The sequence below is a fragment of the Grammomys surdaster genome, unplaced genomic scaffold (assembly GCF_004785775.1).
Source record: "Grammomys surdaster isolate TR1022 unplaced genomic scaffold, NIH_TR_1.0 126187, whole genome shotgun sequence".
Lineage (NCBI taxonomy): Eukaryota > Metazoa > Chordata > Mammalia > Rodentia > Muridae > Grammomys > Grammomys surdaster.
This window is the reverse complement of record NW_021620993.1, coordinates 2,424,354-2,451,209: the sequence shown is the minus strand read 5'-3', so window position 1 is coordinate 2,451,209 and position 26,856 is coordinate 2,424,354. Positions and strand designations below refer to the sequence as shown.

Here is a 26,856-nt window from a genome sequence, read left to right as displayed (position 1 = left end):
CGGGACAGCAGCCAGTGGCTGCCTGGATAGATATTTGACAGACATAATATAATATTATGCATTAGTTTTATCACTGCTTTCTAGCTTCTTAATTATGCTGATGAATAATTAATGGCACACAAAGTTCTGGTAAACAGCAAGTAGCAAGTAAAAAAAAGGAAAGCGGATGAAATGACCATGCCGGGCCTTCAGTCAGTGTCTGTTCAGGGAAGGAGGGAACCAAGGAAGGGAGGGAGGAAGGACATCCCACCTCTTAAAGGTTCCTCTACACCCTAACTGCACCAACACAAGGGCTGACATTTGTGATCCAAACTACACCATCTCTAATTTCATTTTCCGAGTATGCAAATCATTCTCTCCCGCTAGTTGGGAAATTAGGGAGATACCAGAGACCCCTAAGAGGCATCCTCTGCTCCCAACCTCCTGCTATCAATGTCCCTGTGCTGTTTTGAAGGTCAGTTAATGCCATATTTCCAATAATTCAATTCCCTAGAATTGAACTTCCTGGGCGTGAGGATAAGGGGTGGATAATGAAATGGAGAAAGTCCTAGGTCAAATGAATGCAAACCTTAGGAAGCCTGGCAGGTGCAGGGCAGGCCTCACCCTTTCATGGTGGATCTGGCATTTGACAACTTCCTGGAAGGAGCAGGTTGAAAGACCATGGCTGTCTCTTTCTCTCTAACAACTTCGCCTTTCTTTCTGGCCACAGTCTTGATTTCCTCGTGGCCAGGCAAACCTGTGCAATCCAACAGCCTCTTCCTCGATTTTCATTTAAACCCCACCAATTTCAGAATGTCTCCTTTCTTCGGAGCTGGCACTTAAGTTCTGGTGTTGGGGAAACACAGGTTCTAAGTCCTGGTTTGCATGCCTGGTTTCCTGTGATTACCTGTCATCCCAGCTGTATGTGTCCTGCATCCTGGCCCTGCTGCCCAGATTCGCCTTTACTGAGTACGAGGAATGTGCTGTGCAGGGGAGAGCTGGACTCTAGCACTGCCTTTAGGCCACCTGAACAGACAGTCACCCTGTGTAATCACTATACCGCTAGGCCTGGGCTCAGGTATGAGTTTCTTCAGAATTCCTGACAGTCTCAGATCTCCACACTACCTCTCCTGATCTGTGCCCACTGACCAGCCCAGAGCAGGCTTCCTATATATTCCTTCCAGAACATGCTCTAGTCTGCGTCTTGCTTGCTCCTTCCTCCTTCCCAGAACCTAGCCTTTTACATTGTTTTTTATTGAGAACGTGTCTCTGCCAGCTATGTACCATCATGCGATCTGGATGCTCAGAATCCTCCCAACTCAGAAGGAAACTAAGACCCTCTAGAGTCGGCCACTGTGGGCTTCAGAATTGTGCCATCTGTGTGTGGATGAAGAGATTATTTTTGGAGACAATATCTGAGATCTCTTTCCTTCTGCAGTTGTGTGTGTCATGGAGACTGGAATCCCCTGTGTACTGGCTGCTACTGCCGATGTGAATGAGTTAGTGTTGGGCAGGGAAATGGTAGAGGAAAGATTCTTGTTGGCCCAGGAGCTGACCTACCTCAGCAATGTATCATCATTGTCACCATTGCTTCCTGTCTTAGTCAGGGTTTATATTCCTACACAAAACATCATGACCAAGAAGCAAGTTGGGGAGGAAAGGGTTTATTCAGCTTACACGTCCACATTACTGTTCATTACCAAAAGAAGTCAGGACAGGAACTCACACAGGGTAGGAACTTGGAGGCAGAAGTGGATGCAGAAACCGTGGAGGAATGCTGCTTACTGGCTTGCTTCCCATGGCTTGCTCAGCTTGCTTTCTTCTAGAACCCAAGACTACCAGCCCAGGGACGGCACCACCCACAGTGAGCTGTCCCCACTTGATCACTAATTGAGAAAATGCCTTAAGCTGAATCTCATGGAGGCATTTCCTCAAGGGAGGCTCCTTTTTCTGTGATAACTCCAGCTTGTGTCAAACTGACATACAAATCCAGCCAGTACAACTGACCCCTTGTCAACCTGACACACAAACACATCACTATTAAGCCTCAACCCTTACTTTCTTATTCATCCTCAAGGTCTGAATAACTTTAAAAGTCCCACAGTCTTTGCAAATTCTTACATATTAAAATTTCAATCCTTTTAAGAATATCTCCTTTAATATTCAAAGTCTTTTTACAGTTCAAAGTCTCTTAACTGTGGGTGCCACTGAAATACTTTCTTCCTTCAAGAGGGAAAAAATATCGGCACAGTCACAGTCAAAAGCAAAATCAAACTCTAACTGTCCAATATCTGGGATCCACTCATGATCAATCTTCTGAGCTCCTGCAAGGGCTTGGGTCACTTCTCCAGCTCTGCCCTTTGTAGCACACAGCTTGTCTTCTAGGCTCCAGCTGCCTGCACTCCACTGCTGCTGCTGTTCTTGGCCATCATCTCATGGTACTGGCATCTCCAAAACACTGCTGTCTTCTGCTGCAACTGGGATTCACCAATAGCCTCTCATAGGCTCTCCTCATGGTGCTAAGCTTCAGCTCCTTTGCATGACCCCGTTAGTCCTGGAACATCAATTGCAAAAGAAGCTGCACCTTCACCAATGGCCTTCCATGGCCTCTCACTGCACTGAGCCTCAGCTGCTCTTCATGATCCCTTCATGCCTTCAAACCAGTACCACCTGGGTGAGTCTTACACATTACCAAGTCCAGCTGTAGCATGAGGTACAACCTCGGCTATCGGCTATCTCTGGAACACAGCCTCTTGTGCTCTCAGAAAACACTTCCCAGATTTCACCTCAATGATGCTGGTTTCTTCTTAATCACCACTAATTTCTTAGTTCCAGCTAACCAGCATCAATAGTCCCAGTAAAGCAAAGGTTTTGCTTTAGTAGTTCTGGTATCTTGTTAATCACATCTGATTCTTCAGCCCCAGCTAACCAAAATCACAGAATCTTCACAATCAAAACAGCAAAGGCCCTGATAAACGTCTTTAATATTCCCTTTGAAATTTCACAAGCCAGGCCTCCATCTTCTGCACTGTTCTCAACATTATCTTCCAAGCTCCTACAGAACATCCCACAGAGCTTTTAACACTCAATGGCTCTTCTAGCCTAAAGTTCCAAAGTCCTTCCACAGTCCTCCCCAAAACTTGATTAGGTTGGCACAGGAATACCCCACTCCTGGTACCAATTTGTCTTAGTCAGGGTTTGTATTCCTACACAGAATATCATGACCAAGAAGCAAATTGGGGAGGAAAGGGTTTATTCAGCTTACACGTCCACATTACTGTTCATTACCAAAAGAAGTCAGGACAGGAACTCACACAGGGTAGGAACTTGGAGGCAGGAGTGGATGCAGAAGCCATGGAGGAATGCTGCTTACTGGTATGCTTCCCCTGGCTTGCTCATCTTGCTTTCTTATAGAACTCAAGACTATCAGCCTAGGGATAGTACCACCCACAATGGGCTAGGCCCTCCCTGCTTGATCACTAATTGAGAAAATGCCTTAAGCTGAATCCCATGGAGGCATTTCTTAAAGGGAGTCTCCTTTTTCTGTGATAACTCCACCTTGTGTCAAGTTGACACACAAAACCAGCCAGTGTACTTCCTCTGATTTCTGTAGGAGCTCTGGGTGCTCACATGGTGGATTTCTGGAAAACAAGGACTTGCTTGTAAATTTGTTCCCAGCATGCCTTTGTGACATTGGATATAGAACTCTAGCTCTTAGAGTCTCATTTCCATAATTTCAAGCTGGGATTCTATCATAACTCAGGAGAATAAATACTCAATTCTAGTTGGAGATCATGTGGAGGCAACCTCTCACCCTGTCATGTGATAAGAATCCCAGCTCTTGTTAGAGAGCCCAGTTCTCATCCAGTGTTCTACCTATGGATTCATAAGACTTCATACAGTGTGCCTCAGTTTCCCCTTCTGTTAAATGGGAGTGGTGATAACTGTATTGTGGGAGAAAGCATGGCTGGGTTCCTGACTGGTGGTTTGAATAGGTATAGCCCCCATATACAAACATCTGTTTGAATGCTTAGACCATACAGAGTGGCATTATTAGGAGGTGTGGCCTTGTTAGACTAGGTGTGTCAATGTGGAGGTGGGGCTTTGAGGTCTTAAATGCTCAAGCTAAGCTCAGTGTGAAACACATCCAGTCTCCTTCTGCTGCCTGCAGATCAAGATGTAGAACTCCCAGCTCCTTCTCCAGCACAATGTCTGCCTACATGCTGCCATGCTTCCAGCCACGATGATAAGACACTGAACCTATGAACCTGTAAGCCAGCCCCAATGAAATGTTTTCCTCATTTCCTAACTAAGACACTGACAAGGTGATAAATTCTTAAGATTGATTCCTCAAGTCCTCCTAAGCCAAAGAGCTTCTCATAGGCCCTGCTTCATACTTCCTGGGTGCAAACGTGAGGGCATACATATATATATATACATACACACATGTGGGCATACATGCACATATATATACACATTCATAAATACATACATGTATACAAACACACACACACATACACACACACACACACACACACACACACACGTGCATGCGCATGCGCACATGCACACACCTGTCCTATCTGGCACACTTCTCCAAGGCTTCTTCTCTGGCCTTCAGATCATACTCTCCTTCTGCTCCTGTGGCCCCTGCATGTCATGTTTCAGACACTCTTCGCAATGGGGACCTGCATGGGTCAGTGTGTCCTGCTAACACTGTAGTCAACTTGGGCTGCTGTCACAAAGTACCACAGACTGAGTGGGTCATGAGCATCTATCTTTCACTACTTCTGAGCCTGGAAGTCTGGAACCCAATGCCAGCATGGTGGAGATCCAATGAGGGCCTCTGAGGCTGCGTACTGCTGGCTCCCCAAAACAGCACTACAAACAGGTTGGCAAGTGTTCAGATCTGAAGCCTGTGGGAGCAGTCATGTTCACGCATGAACAGAAGAAAATCATGACTTTCCTTTTCCGGAAGTGGATGAGAAAAATTGGCATGTCTTCCTTAAATATTCGAATAAGCTCCCCAGTGATTTTAGGGCTAGTTATTGACTTTATTGAGTGGGTGCTAGCTAAAATTTTAATTTCTTTGATACACATCTAGAATTTATCTGTTTCTTCTTCAGTGCTTTGCATCCTTCAAGGAATTTGCTCATTTAATATAAGCTGCTGAATTTATTGAGGTAAAATATTCCTTTGTCATTCTTTTCATTTCTGTAGGATCTATAATTACGAGGGGCCTCAGTATGGGCCCCTCCTTCCTGCCTTGTTCTTCTTCCCCTCTATTCTTATTCCCTCTGCTCCTCCTTCTTCTGCTCCTTTCTTCCTTCTCTCTTCCCCAATTTCTTCCTAAGTAATCAGGTCCCTTAGGAGTCTGCTGAACTGGCTGTTGGGTTTTTTTTTTTAATGTCAATTTGACACAAGCTGAAGTCATTTGGAAAGAAGGAACCATAATTGAGAAAATGCCCCCACTAGACTGTTGTCAAGCCTGTGGTGCATTTTTCTTGTTTGATGATTGATGTGGAAGGGCCTAGCTCACTGGCATGGTTTCATCCTTGGGTAGGTGGTCCTGGTAGCACTAAGAAAGCAGGCTGAGCAAGCCATAGGGAGCAAGCCGGTGGACAGTGGTTCTCCATGGCTTCTGCTTCAGTTCCTGCTTCCTTCCTTTGAAGACAGACTGTGATTTGGAAGTGTGAGCTGAAATAAGCTCTCTCCTCCACAAGCCGCTTTTGGTCACAGTGCTTTCTCACAGCAACAGAAACCAGTATTCAGACACTGAGTAAAGATTTGTCCATTGTATTGATATCGATCTTTTCAAAGAATCTATTGGTTGGGTTTTCATTGGCTTTGTCGATGGTCTCTTCTGCCTCTCCTTTGTCATTTCATTGACTTCTGCTCTTGTAATCATTATTTCCTTCCCTCAGTGTATTATGATTTTGCTCTTCTGTTTTTCAGTCTCTTATGGAGGCCCCAAAGCCGAAGATTTGGGACCTTTGTTCTTTTCATTGTAGACATTAAGTGCTATGAGTTTAATCTCTAGAGAGTGTGCTTAGTGACATCTAACACAATTCACGAAAGCACGTGTGTGTTTGTGTGTGCTTGAGTGTGTGTGTGTATGTGTGTGTGTGTGTACCCAAGGACACACATATGCTCACCAACCACGCTACTCCAAGAGAACTCCTCTAACTAAACAAATGTTAACAATATCAACTCTGGGTGCCATTTCAAAGATTTCTTATCCCCTTCATTTTGCATCAAAATCCTGGTTTTGTTTGATTGACTGTTAATAACCTCAGTCTGTTTAGGGAGAGTAATGTCATGTTTTTCTTTTTTTAAATTTTTTTCATGTTTTTCTTTAGTATTGCTGGGATATATTCTAGGTTGCATTTAGAGCTTTGGAACGCTTTTATCCATTGAGTTCATTTTGACAGATTTCTTCTGTGGAGTAGAACAGTGTTCAGGGTGCTGTCAGTCATCCTGCACCATTAATCCAAGATCTGCCTGGGTCCTCTGTGGTCCTGAAGAACAGGGGATTCCTGGTCTGGAGGGGTATGGTCTCCCAGGTTTGTGTAAGCACTAATCTCCAGGCTCTCGGGAGTTCTTTCTGGATGTCTTGCCCTCATGGAGTTTCTCCGTTGTGATTTCTCACAGCTCCTTGCTGAGTACTGAGGGCATCTCCGAGGTTTCCTGCACTCTGCTGTTTCTGGCTAGCCAGTGCTCTATGAGATCTGACCAGATCCCTTCCTTGCAGAAGTATTGGGTGAGCCTCCTAGGGAACTGCCTTCTTTGGGGAAGTCCTTAGAATCTTGCTCAGGCCCTGAGTCCTTCAGACTTGTGTGACTGACAAAGTCTCATTTGTAAACTGAAGCACCACAGAGTTAGTTGCCTTCTTTGCAGCTTTGGATGGTGGCTGTCTATCGCAGCACCCCTTTGAGGTGGGGTTGCATTTTATTGCATTAAAGATAAGGACAAGAAGTTGGTATGGACATGTAGACTTCAAAAGTAAAAGGATTTTTAAATAGGGTTCATTGGTTGCCCCTATCTTATCCCCATGGGGCACCCAAGCATCCTGTGGAAGTTCTGAAACACACAATTCCATTCAGTATTTTTCATCTGAGGAGACAGACTGTCATATGCACCAACCCTTGAGAGCATTCTTAATTATCAGCCTCACAACTTGCTGTGTAAACATTTATTGAGCACCTACTGTGTGTGTAGCCTCAGTTTGGTGTAGATTCTTAAGCTGAGTTCTGCAGCACAACGGGGTTGAGAAGGAGACTCACACCTCTAGGGGGCTCTAAGTGGGCACCGAACATTGCTAAAGTCACTGCTAGGACCTAGGTCAGGCCAGTAGTAAGATTTTTTTAGTTCCTATTGTGAGTGTTTCTTCTCATGTTTATCTTTCTGTAAATCAGCAAAGATGTTGGGGAATAGGGTGATTTTGCTCTCCAATTAGCAGACATCGGGTTCTCCCTCACTGCTCTGGCTGTTTTGAGCAAAAGGATTTTTAGTTAAGCCACCAGCCAGATGACCCTTACACCAGTACTTTGCTGTATATAAGGTATACTCTTATGCCTGCCACCTTGAACACTGGACAGACATCTTGGAGACTCGACATCATAGCTTTACTGTACTTTCCTGGCAGATATTCCTACCCAGGCCAGAGGGGGAGTACTTTCCTCATGACCTTGCAGAGGTTGCTGTGATTGGACAAATACAAACCTTCATTTGCATGAAAGGTTTCCTGTTCAGGATGCAGTGCTCTTTCTCCAGCTGTGCAGTAGGCTGTTCAGCTCACCCAGTCACCTCCTGAACTGCTTTCCCTAGCATTGTTATCCGAGGATTAATCAAATACTTACTGTTTTAATACTCTTCACTTTATAATGCATTTCACCTCCCTTCCCTCCTCCACCCTCTCCCCATCCCACCCCTCCTTTCCCCATCCCACGTCCCCTCTCCCCATCCTATCTTCCCTCTCCCCAGAACCTCCCTCACCTTCTACTTCCCCTCATAAAGGAGCAGGCCTCCTAGGTATATCAACCTAACACCATATAGCAAGCTATGATAATACCAGCCACATACCATCGCATCAAGGCTGGACAATGCATCCCAGTAGGAGGAAAGGAATCTCACATGTAGACTAAAGAGAGACAGCCCTCGATCCCACTGTTAGCATTCCCACAAGAACATCAGCCATAGCATATATGCAGAGGACCTAGGTCAGATCCCTGTAGGCTCCTTGATCTCTGTGAGTCATCATATGTTCCAGTCCATTGATTCTTTGGGTTGTGTCCTAGTGGTATATCCCTGAGCCCTCTGCTTTCTCCAATCCTTCCTCCCCCTCCTCTCTAGAACACCCCAGCTCTGATTAATGTTTGCTGTGGTACCCATCAGCTGCAGGATGAAGTCTCTCTGGTCTCTTTGATGAGGATTCTGTTTTCCTGCTTACAGCTTGTGCAGGGACCAAAGACTTATTTTGAGTGGCCCTTTATTCCCTATTTTTAGCAGAACTGATTGAGGTGACCACATGAAGAAGAAGTGGCAGCAGAGACAGCTGATCTATGATGGAATGGCATGCAGAGTCACAGAAGAGACAGAGCAGCTGGCTGCCTGGGGCAGCCAGCGGATGGAACCACAGAGACGGTAGCCACTGGATCATACAGCCCCGGGGAGAAGCCAGTGAAGCTAGGCAATTAAAGCTACAAAGGTAAGGAAGCAGATGCTATACTGACAGCTGCAAAAAGAGGTGGGCCTGAAGACCAGAGGCCAGCAGCAGCAGCAGCAGCAGCTGCAGCAGCAGCAGCTGCAGCAGCAGCAGCAGCAGCAGCAGCAGCAGCAGCAGCAAAAGGCTGCTGAAGAGTCTGAAAGTGTGAAAGGGTAGGAAATGAGAGGAATGGTGATATTATGGTCTGGTGTTGCTTGGAGACTCACCATGGCCACAAATGATAATAACAGTCTTTTTACTTAGGTACTGCCATCCCTTGTGGGGTCAGTACTGTACCTAAGAGCATGCCCTTGATGCAGCCCTTAGCAGTATCAGCCCAGGGCTTACTTATAAAGGCAAAGCCCATAATCTTACATGTATTCTGCCCACATATAGGCAGGGTCTTGCTTTAACATATATGTCTTGCAGTTGTGCTAGTCATCTTCCTGAGCAGAGTAGGCAAGCTTTATTACAAAAGCAGAAATAGCCGTTAGCTTTATGACCTACTATCTTGCTAGAAAGCCAATTTTACAAGATCAGTCAATTTCAGAATAGTTTTCAATGTCTGGGGAGAAAGGGAAGTGGGCTGACAGGGTACAGCCTGCACAAGTGAGTGATGTATGTTTGTTTTTTTCTTTCTGGTCTCTCAAGCATAGTAAGTCTAGACTTTAAACACAATGCTAACCATCACAGTGAAGGTAGGGAGAAGATGAGGCAGGGTAGTGAGTTGAGGCTGTGAATAGTCAGAGGAGACTGGGAATCCTTTAGAAAGCTGCCAAGTCTTCATGGTCAATGGGCCCAGACGCCACAGGCCCAGGTGCTTTAATACCGGCCATTGGTAAGTGACAAGGGCTCTCAAAATCCAGTCCTACACAGATTTGTAATGTTCATCGGGGTTCCACTACCTGTGTCCTGCAGGAGAACCATGACACTAGGGGGCACCACTTGCTGCTGTTCCTGTCTGCCTGAGGCTACTATTGGCTGTGGCCAGATGCCTAAGGGACACAAAAGCTGCCCAGGACCAGCACAAGCTGAGTTCTGTACTCCCCTATCCCATGGCTACCTGGTAACAAGGAGAGAGTAGCGTGGGGCTCCAACACCAGAAGTACCTGCTGAAGCATGTAGAGTAACTCGTTGCTTCCTGCATCACACACTGTGTACACAGGCTGAGCGACCATGCTGTACTTGCACGTGATCATCACAACCAATTACAAACATTACAAATCTTTCAAACAACTAAGTTAAAAGCTAAACGTTTGTTCTCAGCCTTGAAGGAGCTTTCAATCCACAGGGGTCTACAGTTCATAGTCCACATTGACTATCAATAAGTTTGACCCACTGTAAACTGTGAAAAGTCTTGGAGACAGAAATAACATCTCTTTCTTCATTCTCCCAGTGTCAAGCTATTAAAACAGTGGGTGTGTCAGGTTGAGGAGAGGGTATCTTTCAAGTCTGCTGTCTTAAGGTTTGTATTCTTGCACAAAACATCATCGCCAAGAAGCAATTTAGGGAGGAAAGGGTTTATTCAGCTTACACTTCCACATTGCTGTTCATCACCAAAGGAAGTCAGGACAGGAACTCACACAGGACAGGAACTTGGAGTCAGGAGCTGATGCAGAGGCCATGTAGGGGCAATGCTGCTTACTGGCTTGCTTCCCCTGTCTTAACTTGCTTTCTTATAGAACCCAGGACTTCAGCCCAGGGATGCAGGGATGGCACCACCCACAATGGACCACATCCCCTACCATCACTAACTGAGAAAATGTCTTATGGCTGGGTCTCATGGAGGCATTTCCTCAAGGGAGGCTCCTTTCTCTGTGATAACTCCACCTTGTGTCAGGTTGACACACACAAAAAACCAGCCAGTACAGCTGCATTGGTTGATGTATGCCTCTGAAGTGGACAGTCACAGCAGGCTGTCCCTGCTTTACCCCTGCATTATGGGGACTTGTGTGGCTGGCTTTAGGCACGCTTGTCTCAGAAAGGGTTGGCTGATGTTCTATGCCCATGCAGGAAGGAGGCACAGGAAGCTAGTGACCATGCTCCGAAATGTCCGTCTGGAAGGCAGGTGGGAATGCTCCAGCCTCTGTGGGAGATCTGGAAGTGGAAAGGCATTTCTGCTTGCACAGATAGAAGTCATGGCAATTCTCAGTACAGTTTGGTTTGTGAGTCTCTAACTCAAAAATGAGCCTGGATGGGAACGTGACTGCCAACTCATTAATGATGGCAGTTACAGGGCCCGTGGCATCACCTACACGAACAGCAGTGACAGCAACATGAAGTAGTGACACCTTAGAGACATCAACAGTGGTGGCAGCAGCAGCAGAGCAGTGGCCACAGGAGCAGCCTTTGAGAGTGTTGAGGACCAGAGACAGCAGCAGAAAGCACATCACAGTGACAGCCAGAGTGATAGCACTCCATCAGTTACAAGGGCTGCAGAAACAGTAACAACAGAGCCCTCCAACAACAGAGCCTCCTAACAACAGTGCCCCAAACAACAGTGCCCCCACCAGCCCACTGCCAGTACCATCTCCACAGCCATGTCTATGACAATTTTCTTTCCCTGGTCTCAGGCTTAAATGCTTTCTCCTTTCATTATCTCAGCTAGCTTCTGCATCAGTTACTTGTTGGTCTGATATAACTCCATGACCCAAAGCTGCTTATAGAAGAAAGAATTACTTTTGAATTACGGTTCAAACCACCACACCTCTCAGACCTGTCTGGAGAAAAAAGAGAGAGACTGATGAATTTATATTCATAAGGTATTCATAATTCGATAGAAGAGAACTCAGAAAAGTTAGAAACCTATTTAGTTAAGGTTTCTGTGTGCAATAAAGCACTGTTCAGATGCAGTCTGGGGAATAGCGAGTGTATTTGACTTTTAGGCTATAGTCCATCCTGAAGGGAAGCCAGGAGAGGAAGGAGTTCAAGGCAGCAATCTTGAGCAGAGAGCATGGAGTAGTACTGCTCTAAGGTCGCTGTTATGACTTGCTCAGATTACTTTCTTACACAACCCAGAACCAGCAGCCCAGGAGTGGCACTGCCCACAGTGGGCTGGGTCCTCACACCCAGTCATTAATGAAGAAAGTGCCCCACAGAACCTGCCCGCAGGCCATTCTGATGGAGGTATTTTCTCAGTTTAGGTAATCTCTACCCAGATGACTCCAGTATGTGTCAAGTTGACAAACCACCAAGCAGCATGGGGTTCTAACCCAGGCTTGTTGATTTTCTGCGTAGCCCCAGGAAAGTCCTTTAAGTTCCCTGCATCTCAAGTGCTTTAATCTTACAATGCCAAACTACTATGATTTTCACATCTGTCCCCAAGGGCTTTGAGGTGAGGTAATGCTGAGCTATTCATAGGCTCCAATGGGGTCACTTGGGTGGAAAAATGTCTTGTTAGCTCACACTCAGGGAGCTACCTGAAGGGTAAGGTCTCTGTCTTGCCTCATAGCATCCCCCACCCCAATTCTCCTCTCTCATCTTGTGGATGCTCTCAGTCGGGAGCCATCAACAAAGCTGGGAAATGTGAGAAAGGAGGCCTTTCATCCTGTAAGCTTGTCATCTTCAGCTTCTTACTGATGTCAGGCTCTGTTTCCTCAGGGAAGATAAAAAGGAAAACAATAAAAGAAACCACTCACACAGGAAAATCCAAAGCACTGTTCCTTGTCGTTACTCAGTCTCAGGAAGATGGAAGGAGGGGTCGACTTGGGTCTGTGGGCATGTTTGTAGTGCTTGGTATGTTTGTTTGTAAAACTAGCAAGGGTCCAAAGGCAATCCCAGAGCTGACTATCCATCTACCATTCTTTGTTGACACTTGTGGCTCTGTAGATGGAGATGGCATCCGGTGTTTGAGAAGTGGAATACTGGAACATCCTATCACTGCCATAGTATTTTGTGCTGCTGCATGTAACACAGTGACATGGGCAGGCTGTAAGGGGCAGAGATTTACTTTGGTCCCTGGTTCTGGAGATCTTAGGTCAAAGGCAAACAACTGACAACGGCTTTCGTGCTGGTGGAGTCCCTAGGTGGCACAATTCATCCAGGGTGGGGCAGCCCTACCTACATAGCTGAGGCTTGGCACTTGATTTGAGATCCTCCTGTCTCAGACTTCCAAGGACCTGTCTCTCCTCCTCTTCCTCCTTAATGTCTATAGATATTTAGCCTGTATGTATGTTTATGGACCATGTGCATTCCTGGTGCCTGCAGAGGTCAGAAGGGGACATCAGATCCCCTGGAACTGAAGTTACAAGTGGTTTAAGCCACCACGTGGGTGCTGGGAATCAAACTCAGGTCTTCTGTAAGAGCAGCCAGTGCTCTTAGCTACTGAGCTATCTCTCCATTGCCCCCATTCTCTTCTTGAAAAGCTATCGATACTCAATCATAGGACCCATCCCAATGACTGTATCTAATCCTGATAATTCCCCCCCCCCAAGAGGCTGTACCCCTAAACACCACAAGACTAAGTTTTCTCACTCAGCATATCTACACAGTGACGAGGCAGGTGTGCAGCATGGCAGAAGTGACCCACTTCAACAACGGCATGTGTCTGTGACCATAGGTATCTCTGCCCTTCCTCAGCAGAGACTCCTGGAAGGTGTAAGAGTAAGAATATGATCTAGTCTCCTCCATGGGCTTTATGATGTTAAGACTGTCTGTGTTGTTTCCCACTGTTCTTTTATTAGCATGACAGTGTCAGGCCTTTCCACATTAGTCACATTCTCCTAGAGCTTGAGCTAAAGGTTCTGTGCAATTGATTTGAGAAGTGGTCCCAAAAAGAGCCAGCGGGGAGTGTGTGAACATGTCAGGAAAGATGCTGAGCGAGTGTGTGACAGCAGGTGCTGGCCAGTCCCTGTGAGCAGGTTGGTACCAGCAGGTGCTGAACAGTCTCCTTGAGCAGGTGTGGGACAGCAGGTGTTGCCCCGTCTCCTCTGGTCTTGAGGCATGTATAAGGCAGTGGTGACATCTCCTGCTTTGTGTCACCCACAAAAAAAAGTGTTGCGCTGTTCTACTCCCATACTGCTCAGTTTTTGGCCATCAGTGTGTATGGAGGCAGCAGCTGAGGGAGGAAGCTGCCATACCAGACCAGTGTCATGAGACTAATTGATCATTTTAAAGGCACCCCCATGAACATGGGGGTATAAGCACTGATATTAGCAGGTGTGACCAAACACCTGGCAAAGGTAACTTAAAGGAAGAAGGATTTGCCTCAGCTCAGTTTTAGGGTACAATGTATCATGGCAGGGCAGACATGGTGACCTGAGCATAAGGAGACTGATCACATTGTATCCAGTCAGGAAACAGAGCACTGGTGCCCACCTTGATTACTTGGATTACTTGCCTGCCTTCCTTCCTTTCTTCCTTCCTTTCTTTCTTTCTTTCTTTCTTTCTTTCTTTCTTCCTTCCTTCCTTCCTTCCTTCCTTCCTTCCTTCCTTCCTTCCTTCCTTTCTTTCTTTCTTTCTTTCTTTCTTTCTTTCTTTCTTTCTTTCTTAAGTCCAAGACACTCGTCCAAGGGATGATGCTGCCCACATTCATCACAAGCTGTCCATCCTCAGTTAGACCAATCTGGAACTCACCTTACAGACATGCTCAGAGGGGTATCTCCTCAGTGAGTCTAAAGCCAGTTGGGCTGACAATGAAGCTGAACCATTGCAGTACCCTGGATGGGATGAGATAGAACAAGGAGGAAGCCTCTTTAGTGTCACACACACGCCCAGGTGTGCTTTTTTTATAACTATGTGTATGTACATATGTGATCTTGGGCATCATTTACTCCTCCCCTCATGCTGAAGCAGGACAGGTGTAGCTCACAGGCTCCATAGGTTGTCTCCTCCCCTCCTCTGTTTCCTTAGTCCTCTTGCCTTGGTGTCACCTGTGGCTTGATATCAGGAAAGCTGACTATAAAGAGAAAACTATTTAAATTTCAAATCCATAGGGTTCTCAGACTACTCCCAAGGCCCTTGGACCTAATTTTGAGCTTGCCATATGTACTCGACTCTTTAAAGAGGGGCTCTTATCATATTAACTCTTTAAAGAGGGGTTCTTATCATATTAACTCTAGTGCCTCCACATTTAGATCTGCCCCAAGACCTTCATTGTGTTGATGCAATTCTCCTTATAAGATGGAACGGCCATGGCAAGGGGTGGGGATAAGCGTTTTACCTTCCATTGAAGTGGTTCCCAGAATCCCTTGATGAGAACAGCTCACTGGCACTTTGCCAGTCTGTTAATCTTTTTCTTTTCTGTTTTTCTTTTTTTAAATCATCCAATAGCATATTAGAAAAAATGTAGACATTAAAAAAAATCTCCACTGTCATGAACATAAACTGAGGTTTTTCAGGCAAAGCATAGGCTGAAATAAACAGAAAAAATTTCAAATAGTGTATTAACACTTTCCATTTATCAGCCACACTGACAATGCAAATACAAATGAGGTCTGAGACTTTTTTCATCATCACTGTCTTGTGAATCATCATCTGCTCCATCTACTTCTGGAAAATCTAGATCACCATCGTGGCAATGTGGTCCATGTGATCCATCTTCTCAGAGAGACAGTCAAAATTAGACACATCTTCATCTGAATCATCCTCCCAGTCTTTCCAATTATTGAACCCCACACTAAGCCAATTAACCTTTGCCCTTTTCTTTGTTAACCTTGTCCACAGTTGGCCAGATTCTCCTTTTTGCAAACAAAATAAAATTGATCTGTCCATTCTTTCATGCCTGGAATCATTTGGATCAATACAGTGAAAAAGATCAGCCTTTATTTAAAGGCTTAAAATGGTCACTTCCTTCAAGACAACTGAAAATAAGTTTAGATTTTTTTAAATGCTTACATTAATATTGTTATTGCCTTCAACACCAAATTCAATGAATACATAGTTCCTTTGATTGAACCAGAAGTTTGCATCCTCTGCCACTGAGGCCAGACAAGGTGTCCCAGTTAAAGGAACAGGATCCACAAGGAAGCAACAGTCAGGGACAGCCCCTGCTCCAGTTGTTGGGGGACCTGCATGAAGACCAAGCTGCATGTCTATGTGAGGGTGTCCTAGGTCCAGTCCATGCTTGCTTTTTGGTTGGTGGGCCAGTCTCTGGGAGCCCACAAGGGTCCAGCCAGGTTAGTTGACTCTGTTGGTCTTCTTGTGGAGTCTCTATTCCCTCAATACTTCCCCCATCTCTTCCACAAGGCTCCCTCAGCTCCATCTAATGTTTGTCTGTGGGTCTCTGCATCTCTTTCCATCGGCTGCTGAGTGGAACCTCTCAGAGGACAATTATGCTAGGCTCCTGTCTGCCAGCATAGTGAAATATCATTAATAGTGTCATGGATTGATTCTTATCCATAGGGTGAGTCTCAAGTTGGGTCAATCATTGGTTTCCCATTTCCTCCATCTCTGCTCCATGTTTGTCCCTGTATATCTTGTAGGCGGAACACATTTTTGGTTAAAGGTTTTGTTGTTGGGTTGGTGTCCATATCTCTCTCCTGGAAGTCCTGCTTGGCTACAGAAAGTAGCCTCTTCTTTGGTACAGGAGACAACTTCCTGAACAGAACACCAATGTGCAGGTGCTAAGATCAACAGTAAAAATGAATGGGACCTCATGAAACTGAAAAGCTTCTGTAAGGCAAAGAACACTGTCAATAGGAGAAAATGGCAGCCTCCAAATTAAGAAAAGATCTTCACCAACCCTACATCTGACAGAGGGCTAATATCCAAAATATATAAAGAATTCAAGAAGTTAGACACCAATGAACCAAATAACCCAAATAAAGAAATGAGATACAGAGTTAAACAGAATTCTCAACAGAAGAATCTTTAATGGCCAAGCAACACTTAAACCTTCTCTCTCCTTTTTAATCCTTTCAGCTGCACCTCACTTACTTATAAAACATTGGTAGAAATTCTGTGCTTGATAAATGTGGTTTGGTTCTAAAATTAGGCTAGTGAAAGTTTTAGTGGCATCCTTTCTTTGAATATGATCATTTACAGAACCAAGTGGCTTCAGGATCCCCATGGAGAAACAGAATGGCTATGGCTGTGGTGAAGGACTGAGAAGAAATCCAGGTCTGCCTGCTGGTTCTCGCCAGTCAGCAGCTGTGGGAGCTTCAAATGTCATTCCTCTTTGTGCCTCAGTGTCCTCCTTTATGAAATGGGGACCCTGACTAAGTCTGTCTTATTAGGCTGTGACCCCTCTGTGTGTGCCAGGAGCACTGTGCTGCAGCACTCAGCACACCTCTGATTAGTAGTAAATTCAGAGCCTCTGCCGCCTGGTCAGACTTGGCTCAGTCCCATTTCTGGTGGATCTTTGTAATTTCTTTCCCTCATCTCTTCAGGCCTTTTATAGGATTGGGGGGTTGGTGGTAATAATCTTTAGTTTCCAAAAGCCGTTCCTACTCTTCCATCATTCTAGCATCGCTTATTCTATTGTTTTATGGTTGCAATATTTCTCCAATGTGTTGAAGGAAAAGAATTCAACTCTTTTTAGGTCTCTGCTCTTCTCTGAATTGCCTAATGTCTTTAGGGAGATCTATCTGGCACCCTGTTTGGGGCTATTGATTTTTGTGTATTGGTTCACACCTACACTTTATCTTTATTGGAAATGAGCCACACTGGGGAACACAGGGTCATCTGTGACTTCAGCTGTGTTGTCTGAGTGTGTTTGGTCTCTGGGCTTCCCTCTTGAAGGAAAAAACGGCTAAGGGTTTTGTGTCACAGCATGACATCTGTCAGGTTAAGACAGACAGACAGACAGACAGACAGACAGGGTGATGTAGCTCTCTGTGGAAGCTTTGATAATGCTTCCCCTTAGGAAAGTGGTCTCAACTCCCACACCGCCCTGTTTGCTTTAGAGAACAGAACTCCAATTTTGGTTTTGAAAAGAAAAGAAGAAGAAGCAACAAGGGGCGAGAGTGGAGGAATGGATGAGTGGGCAGGAGTCCCTATCTTCTCTCATACCCCAGAGTTTGGTGATGTCAAATTTAAGTTCTGGGAAGGATGGAGACCTTTACTGAGGCCTAGGTTCTGTGTTTCCTGCTTCAACTTGACTCTCTGAGCAAGTTCCAAGCTGTGGCTTTTATAACAATAAAGACATTTGGATATCTATTTTGTTACTGTTTCTCAAGCTGTGATCTTTAAAAAAAAACTTTTTATTGATTCTTTACGAGTTTTACATCATGTACCCCAGTTCCACTCATCTCCCCATGCCCTTGTATTTATCCTCCACCCTTGGAACCTCCCCCTCAAAAAAAATTACAAAGAAACAAACAGAATAAGCAAAACAAAGAAAACATCTTGTCATGGAAGCTGTAGTGTATCACAGTGTATCCCACAGTATACCCCTCTATCCACACAACTTTGCTTGCAAATATTCATTGCAATGAACAGTTTTCTGGTTCAAGGTCTCTGGCGTCTGTGACACCATTAATATTGGATCCTGACCAGGACTCCTCCTGGTTATCCTGTTGCTGCTCTGTGTCATGGAGATCCTGCAGCTTTGGATCCGCAGGACCAGCTCTTTCCTGTTCCCCGACAATTCACAGTGATGTAGATATTGGGGTAGGCAAACACAAAGCCCTGGATCTGGGCCTGGGTGGCAGCTGAGCTGGTCAGCCCACTGGCTTGCTCTTACCCACACCATGAGAGTGAGCTCTCCAGCACTGCTCCTGCTAGGTCACCCAATGCTGCCATTTCCCAGGGGTCAGGGCAAGCTCTCCTGCCAATCCTCAGGCCTGGCTCACCCACAAAAAAAATGCCTCCAGAGCCAGCTTTGCTGTGCTGCCCAGTCAAGGCACAGAGCCCACTCTCCAAGTGCTGCAGCTGATGAAGGGCTGAACCAGAACTGCCAACTGCTGCAGGTAGTGAGGGGCCAGGAGGGGAGGGCATCACCCCCAGGCCTACACCATGTCACAGCAAAGCAGTGTCAGGGCCAACAACCCCTACCTCCTGCCACACTCTCATCCTCAGGGCAGTTCACCTATGCCCCCTACCACCAGGGGCAGCTCAGCTATGCTGTCCAGGTGAGGTACAGGGCTGCTTCTAGGTGTGGCTACCAGTGAGATATGGGGCCAGCTCTCCCCAGTGTGACTGCTGCCAGTGGGGGAGGGGCCAGTCCCTGCTTACTCCCTGGACATCCATGTGGTCCCCAGTAGCTGCCCAGACCAAGGAAGTTCCCATGTTTAGTTACCCACTAAAGTGGTAGGACGAGTCTCCGACATTGACATCTACCCCTACCGCTGCGTAGACACAAACCTAGACATGGGCCTTAGAGGGCTGGGTTGGTGTAGCTGCCGTTTCTTTTGTAACGGCCGTCGGGTTCTGCTACTTTGTAAAGGCCGGCCGGTGCTGCTGCTACGGTCGGCAGGTCAGGGTTTTATTCTCACTCCTTCAGTCTCCTGACACCTCTCACTTTCTCACTCCTTCCTCTACTTCCTACTACTCACTACTTACTACCTCCTACTTTCTACCTCCTCCTCACTCCTCTACTCCTCTACTCCTCTACTGCTCTACTCCCCTATAGAAGGGAAATCCTGGGTATTTATACCCTTTACCACGTGACTTGCCCTCGTGGACAATCTCAACTGAAGCCACTACGTCACGTGCCTTGTAGCCATGGATACCAGGAGCACCTGGCAGCTGGGGGCACTAAACAGTGTAACAAGATGTTTATCAGAGTGCGCTCAGCTATTGCAGGCTGTTGAAACAAGTCTCTTGTCAGGGTATATGGCTCGAGATGGCTGTAAAGATGATAGCCACTTTCGGCTAAGAGTCGGCTCCCAACAGGTTGGGACTTCATCATGGCCTTAGGTGGTGAGGCTGGCCACTCACAAAAGGCTATTCCTCTCTACCTTCCCGTCTCCAGTTCCAGCTCTCTTCACAAAGCTCAGATTGTTCCTCTTCTCTTTTCTCCCATCTGAGCACCACGAACTTGTACACTGTAGTAGCTCCCACTGCAGGTGGGCAATGTGGCTGGAGGGCCTCTGGGTGACCTCCTCTGTCTTCACTGTGTGGCGTGGCTGCAAGCAGGCCTCTAGGTTTTGATAGCCTGCCTGTGTGACGTGGCAGCAGGCAGGTCTGCAGACATCTTCCCCCTCCCATACTGCATAGTTTGGCAGCAGGCAGGCCTCTGTGTGTCTACAGCCGCCAGAGCCAGGCAGTAGCAGGTGGTCTCTGGGAATCTTTCCAGGCCCCACCCCCTCCCATTGTTATTCTATCCCTGATGGCCGTGGGAAGCCTTCGGATGCGTTCTTAGTAGTGCAAACATTCCCAAAAGCAGAACTATTATTGGCATGAGGAATGAATCCCCTTGCAGTGACAAAGGGCCTCAGGATGGCAGGAACATTGAAATGGTCTGGCTTGAAGGTGTGGGTAGGGGTGGTGAACCATGAAAGGAAGCCTGGTAAGGCTGAGCTAAGGCTTGAAGCCCTGAAGGGATGGTCGGAGCTTTGCCTACTCCCAGAACCTGACTCCTGTCACATAGCCACAGTGGTCCCTCTCCCAAGAGGGAATTATGGTCATTAGTCACACAGAGGCTTCTCCTTCACATGTAGATGAGCCACCCCTAACATCTCAGACCAAGTCAATAGAAAACACCCACTTTTAGACCCCAACCCACCCCAAAACTGCATACAAGATCCTATTCAGAAGGAATAAAGGTGTGTGAGAGTTACTCTCCTGAAGCTTCCTACTGCTAGAAGTTCCCCCACAGTCCCTCTCGCTGGCTAGCCAGCCTCCCACCCCCACCCTCACCCCTGGCTCAGCACAGCCAGTGCAGAGTTTTGGAGCAACAGTAGCATTTCCCCCTTTCTGCTCATGTCCTTTCCCCTTCAATTGGCCAGAGATCTCCTCAAATAGCCTCTGGTACACAGACCAGCAGAGTGGGAGTGTGGAGATGGCCTTGGTCCCCTAAGATTAGCCTCTAGCCAGTTTGTCCGCTGTGCTTTTCTTAACCTACACCAAGAATACCTATGTGGGATGGTTTGTAAGATGCTGAGTAGATGCTGGAAAGGGTCCTAATAGTTTCAAAAGCAACCCCATGAGAAGAAAAGAAGGAAAGGCTGTGTCCTGAAAGAAACCTGGAGCAACATATGAAAGCCACCTAGGGCCTAGGGACATGATATCAGCAAGACAAGAGATAAAATCCTGTGCCCAGCACTGGGCTCTCTGGGGCTTCTCTTTCCCTATTCCTTAGTCCCTACAGTTCAATAGGAGAGTCCTTTTATTTCTCAGGATTCTGGAAAAAACAATAGAATGTTTTAAGGCATCTGGGATAATTCTATGGCACTGTACCACATGGTGCATGGGGTTTAACTTACTGACAGGATCCTGAACTTCCTCAGTGAAGACAGGAAAGCCCTGACAAGGCCACTGCTTGTACTAGTGTCTGCATCTCAAATACTGTGGTGAATCTAAACACAGACTCCTGTTTGAGCATGTAGAGCCATTCCAGGATCTGAAGGGACTGTTTCCAAGGCATTGGTTCCAGGACCCTCAGATGCCAAAACACAAGAGTGCTCCAGCTCTTTATAGACATCATCACCAGTCTGCACATAGCTCTGCTCATGTTGAGGCAAACTGTAGAACATGTTTCCACTAGTACAATTTCTGGCACAGTATAAACACTGCATAAATAGCTCTTAGGCTATATTGGTCTGACTGGAAGAAAGGTTGTAGTATTCAGTACAGACGCAGTAACAAAATATTTTTAGTATCTAGTTGGTTGAAATTGAAACCCTCTGGATAAGAAGGTGCTGTGTGGTAGTTTACTCAGAACTGAAGCTTTATGTTCCTGAGGGAGGGTGCCAAGAAGTGAACAACATACAAGTCTTAGAAAGTCCCTGAAACTTATGAGATTCAAGAGTGCCTCTCTTTCCTGGGGCTAAACATTAAAACCTGCTAGAGAGATTCTCCCATCTGTTGAGCAGCTTCCAATTTTTCAGAGTACTCCAAGACTTCAGAATTCATGAGTCATCACTCATACTGTGTTGGGTTTTGGCATGGTACAGCTAGCTACCTTTGTGTCCCATAGTCCTGTAAGAAACCCCAATGCCCTCATGGGTTCACCAAATTGGACTTTGGTAGGATCCTTCTTTCAGTGTGTTGTCAATGTCCTATCTGGGGTTAGTAGATGTTTCTATTCTCCTTAGGAAGGTCTCACACTGAAAAGGGGATTTGCTTAAGTCTGATTGCTCTTCTGCCACAGCTGGATTGAAGTCATTCACTCTGGGAATGGAGGTTGGATGAGAGAGAATGAAAACTTTATTTGTAACTTTGGCCTCATGGAGAGGTGGCTCTGAAGAGGGTCAATCCCTGATAACATTGAAGAGAGGAAGTCCTGGGAAATACAGGGGAAGTGGGTAGTGGGTTGGGTGGTGGTGCCCAAATAGCAAATAGATACAATCAGTTTGTGTTGTGTTTCTTTATCTCATTCATTAAAAGGCTGCTGCTTGTCCCTTACCAAGCAAGTTCTGTGAAAGCTACAGAAAATTTTCATGGAAACCCACACAGAGGAGCTATGTCTGGCATGGATTAGTTTGCCATGGGTCCCACGAGTCTTGGAAGAGGTGGTAATAACCTTTAAAACTGATGTGGTAACCTCCACAGATGGAAGCTGAAATTTGTCCCAGTAGAGAGGTAGATGCAAGGTGGTAAGGAAAATAAAGAAGCTCATGGGCATTGAAGACATTGGTTCCTGTGGTCCTAAGTGTGCGAGGTCCAGGTAGCAACGTGAGGACATCAGAAATCGTGTTTCGTCTATGTGCATCATTTTCTGGATTTCTACCCTGGAGGATAGATTCTCTCTTTACAAACACATAGGTGTAATATAAATTATAGTCAAGTGGGGAGACTTTTGAATAGGCAAGCTCAATTGGATCTGTGGGGAAAGTCAGTGTATCATTGGCATAGCACCCTACCTGCTATAGCTTGAATCTTATGTCTCCCAACAGTTTGTGTTCTAAAAGCTTGGTCCTAGAATGGTGATAGTGAGACATTTGAGAGGTGAGTCTTGAAGGAGGACTTTAGCTCATTGTGGGCGTGCTTTTGTGGGACACAGTAGGACTCTGACCCCTTGTTACTCTTTTTGATCCCTGGTTCCCAATGCAAGTCAGTCTACCACACACTCCTCATGGGCCTTAGAAAAGAAGCCAAATGAAAGCTTTTCTCTTTCCAAGTTAGTGATCTCAGCTGTTTTGCTGTAGTGATGACAGAAAGCTGATTAACTCATTTTTCACTCCGTCTCTGCTTCTGATTAATTTGGAGCCCCCTATGTATAAGAAGAAAGTCCATCCCACCCATCCCTGAGTTAAAAGGACTTTACAAGGAACATCTGAGTGCTTATTTATTCTGAACAAGGAACATGGACTTAAACAGAGCCAAACAATCGGGGTTTCCCACCCTGCTCCTCCCCTTTCACCACCACCTCTCATTCACAAGTTCATCCTAAGAAGAAATTGTAATGCTTCCAGGTCACAGTGTAGAGAAGAGCAGCCGGGACATTCTGGGGGGCAGGAAGGACAGACAGGGCCTGGATACAGTAGAGTGAGCAGGAGATAGATATGGTGGGGGACTCAGTTAAGGGGGGTACAGTGCTGTTATTTGAAAAGTGTAAAACCTTACCATACATTAAAATGTCTCTCAAGAGATCTAAGAGCTGACACTGACAGACGTGAATCATGGTGAGAAAGTGGAAAATGGAAACAGATGCCAAAGTGAAAACACTTGATTTCAGCAGGGATATCCAGACTTCAGAGGCTCCAGGTAAGAAAAAAAAACTGTAAACTTGGAGGATCCTTGGTCACAGAAAACAGACCTGCTATGTCACCAAAACAAGAAGGTACCTCCAACAGAGGAGGAGGATGGTGGCGATGAGAAGGATGGTGATCATGATGGTGGCGATGATGATAAATAGGAGGAGAAAGGAGGAAGAGAAGGAGGAAGAAGATGGAGAAGAAGAAGAGAAGGAAGATGGGAGAAGAGGAGGAGGATGGAGAAGAGGAGGAGGATGGAAAAGAAGAGGAGGGAGAGAAATGAGAAGGATGAGAGTGATGACCAGTGGTTGCTGGCTGTCAGTCATCACTGTGTGACACATGGGATCTTATCAAGCCCCATAACAAGACAATCCTTCTCCTTCCTGTTTGAAAATGAAGAAATTGACCTTTGAGCAATCATATGACTTGCAGAGGTCTTCTAGTCTTGGCTATAGCTGCCAACTGGCTTTCTTTGCAAACTTCAGCATCCTCAGCTCAAGGTTCAGCTGGTCCCTGGCCAGGGTATAAGATACTTGGCTTCTTGGGTGATTCTGCTTCTGTCTACAATAGACTCAAAGCACCGAGGCTTCCTAAGATACCAATAGGAAGCTCTGACTACCCAGCTAGGGAGCCTTTGCATGACAGGCTCACTGGACTGTTTTATATTCTTCCTGGGAAGGAAAACCTGGAAGGATGGTGGGGACTGAAGTTCTGCAGGATGAGTCTTCTCTGGGATCCCATGACACTCTGTGGGAAGGAGGAATGACCAGAGACACCCGAGTGCCATCCAGCAGGGCTATGGGGCTATGGTGAGAGCTGGTGATTGCTGAAATCCAAAGGTGGGGGCAGCCTTCCATGAGTCAGGGAAAAGCATATCTGCAGCAGAAACTCCCAGGCTTGTCTTTATGTTGCACCATTCCAGAAGGCCAGGAAGTCTGTGGGTGACTCTTCCTGGTTGCTTTGGGACGTGGAAGTCCCGTAGGAGGGGCAAACATGTAAGCTATTCATGTTGTGGAAAGTATCATCAAACAAGCTAGGGTGGGCCAAATTGCAAAGTCCTCACGGTTTAAATGATTTGGGGGTCTAGGGAGGGCACTTCAAATATTGAGATATTTTACATGTATAAATACGTGATCAATGCCCAGGAGTTTACATATATGCAGGCCAACCGGATTCTCATAAACTTATGACTAGAGATGGGGCAGAGAGCTGTTTAACCCCTTCCACAGATGCAGAAAACTGAGGCACAGAGAATGTGTGATTTGCTCAAGGTCACACAGCGAATCAGCTGGAAACAGGGACCAGAGCCCTGAGTACAGAGCTCTTTCTGCATCTGATGTTTTAGGGGTGACATGGGGCCCATCAGGGGACAGAGGAAGGGTTCTGGGTGTCAGGGCAGACAGAGTGCCATCTGGGTGGGTGAGCTTAGCTGCTGCAACCTCGGGGGCAAGAATGGGTCAGGATGTTGTTGTTTCGACCGTCTTGCAGCTTGCTTGAGGTCTGGCTTCCTACTCGGCCATCCAGGTCTGAGAGGTAGCCATCACGTCCCTGCTGCCTCCTGAGTCTGCAACAAGCACAGCATAGACTTGGTTAGTGGTAGTGGGCTGGATGCAGCTACATACTGGTGAAAGATTCCTGATAGACAGCTGGAACCTGACCTTCCCAGGAATGCACGACTCTGGGAGTCCCCAGTCAGTGCTCAACTTTGGTGTATACCAGGTGAGTGACTTAACACGAAGAACCTCAGTTTCTCTGACTATAAAATGGAGATGATAATTCCCACCTTGCCAATTCCTGTGATACTTATAAAGCATCACAGACACAATTTGCTCAGGTTCACATCCAGGAGACTTGGTTCATGAACCTATGTACCATTCTGTCTGTTTATACCCATGGACAGGTCGGGTAGCCATGCCTGGGGGTAGGGGCTATGCTGGAAGGCAAAGCAGCCCCTGTCCTCATAGAGTTTATTATACAGGGAGATAGACAGTGATCAAAAATAATCCCACAAACAAATATCTGTATAATCAAACACACAGCCGGATGAAACACTCCATGACAAGCCATGCTGAGGATGTTAGAGTCTGAACGCTGCGTTTCTTAGCAGTTGGCCACTTGCTGCAGGTTGGAAGATCCCTCCCTCCTCCTGTGACCTCCGAGTTCAGGTTCACCCACTGCACCACAGCTGCCTCTTGTGGGTCAGAGGAGGCATTCAAGGGGGCAGCAGAGAACTCAACTGAAAGCTAGGCTCTCTTCACTCAGGTCGCCTTGGTTAAGCTGTTTAGAGTCTCTGAGACTCCGTTTCCTTAGCCAAAGTGAGACTCGTGGTGTGTAGGAGGCAATGGAATCAGACAGATGTAAGAGAAGTCACTAGTGTGGGTCTGGAGACCCTAATTCTTTTCTAGGAAATTAATTAGTTTTTATTTATTTACATTTCAGCCTTTGCTCCCTCTCAGTTCCCCCTCCCAAAGTTCCCCCTTTCTCTCCCCCTTGGCTCCAAGAGGGTGCTCCCCCTTTTCCCTGAAGGCATCCCCCATCCCTGGGGCCCCAAGTCTCTCAAGGATTAGGCAGACTCGCATGGGATAGTGGTACATATTAGTAGTTCCAACTCTTGGAAGGCAGAGGCAGGAGCATCACACGTTTGAAGTCAGAACAGGCTATATAGTTGCAGGCAAGTCAGGGTTACTTAGCAAGAACTTGTCTTTTAAAATTCAAGGGGGAGGGGGTGAGAAGATGGCTCAGTCGATAATGTAAGTTCAGTGAGTGAGGAAGACACATGCCCAATCTCTAGACTCGGTCACTTCCATCTCATTCAGAAAGACACATACTTCAGGCTTCAGGTAGAATTGGCCTAACCTATAATAACATTTCTGTCAAACAGGGCATAGCAGGTGGCCACACACTGTCATTGTCATTAACAAGAAAGTCCTTTCATTAAAAAATAAGAGAGAGAGAGAGAGAGAGAGGCCTGCTTGTGCCTGTCATGCTCAGGGTACTGTGGCTGAACTTAAGACTAGAGCCACAGAATCTGCACCTCACCCAGATGGCAGCTGGGTGTGAGTGTGAGTGTGCACCAGTGTCAGTGCCTGAGTGAGCACTCAGTGACACAACACTGTTTCATAGGACAGTGACTTGGGGGTTCCTGTCCTCTGCTCTTTCTCCATCCACCAGGACTGGAAACAGGTGGGCTGTTCTCCTTGGAAGCCTGTGCTTTCCCCGCCAAAACTGAGCTCCCATCTTTCCACCCAAAAACCCATCCATCCATCCATCTATCCGTCCAACCATCCATTCATCATCTATCCATCCATCCATCCGTCCAACCATCCATTCATCATCTATCCATCCATCCATCTGTCCAACCATCCATCCATCCATTCATCATCCATCCATCCATCCATCCATCCATCCATCCATTCATCATCCATCCATCCATCC

At 46.4% G+C, this 26,856-nt stretch overlaps 1 protein-coding gene and 1 pseudogene across 2 annotated transcripts in view; both read right to left on the bottom strand.

Annotated features, from left to right (window-relative positions):
- Positions 1 to 15,083: 15,083 nt before the first annotated feature.
- Positions 15,084 to 18,891, bottom strand: LOC114613074 (annotated as a pseudogene).
- Positions 18,892 to 22,999: 4,108 nt separating this feature from the next.
- Stk32b (serine/threonine kinase 32B) overlaps positions 23,000 to 26,856 on the bottom strand; it is a 239,752-nt gene continuing 235,895 nt past the window's right edge. Inside the window, exon 12 of one of the 2 annotated variants that reach the window (XM_028758246.1) lies at positions 23,000 to 24,985. In XM_028758246.1, the coding sequence (XP_028614079.1) occupies positions 24,847 to 24,985 (139 nt within the window). In that variant the 3' untranslated portion in view covers positions 23,000 to 24,846. The remainder of the gene's footprint in view (positions 24,986 to 26,856) is intronic. The other variant, XM_028758247.1, reaches the window with a different exon arrangement.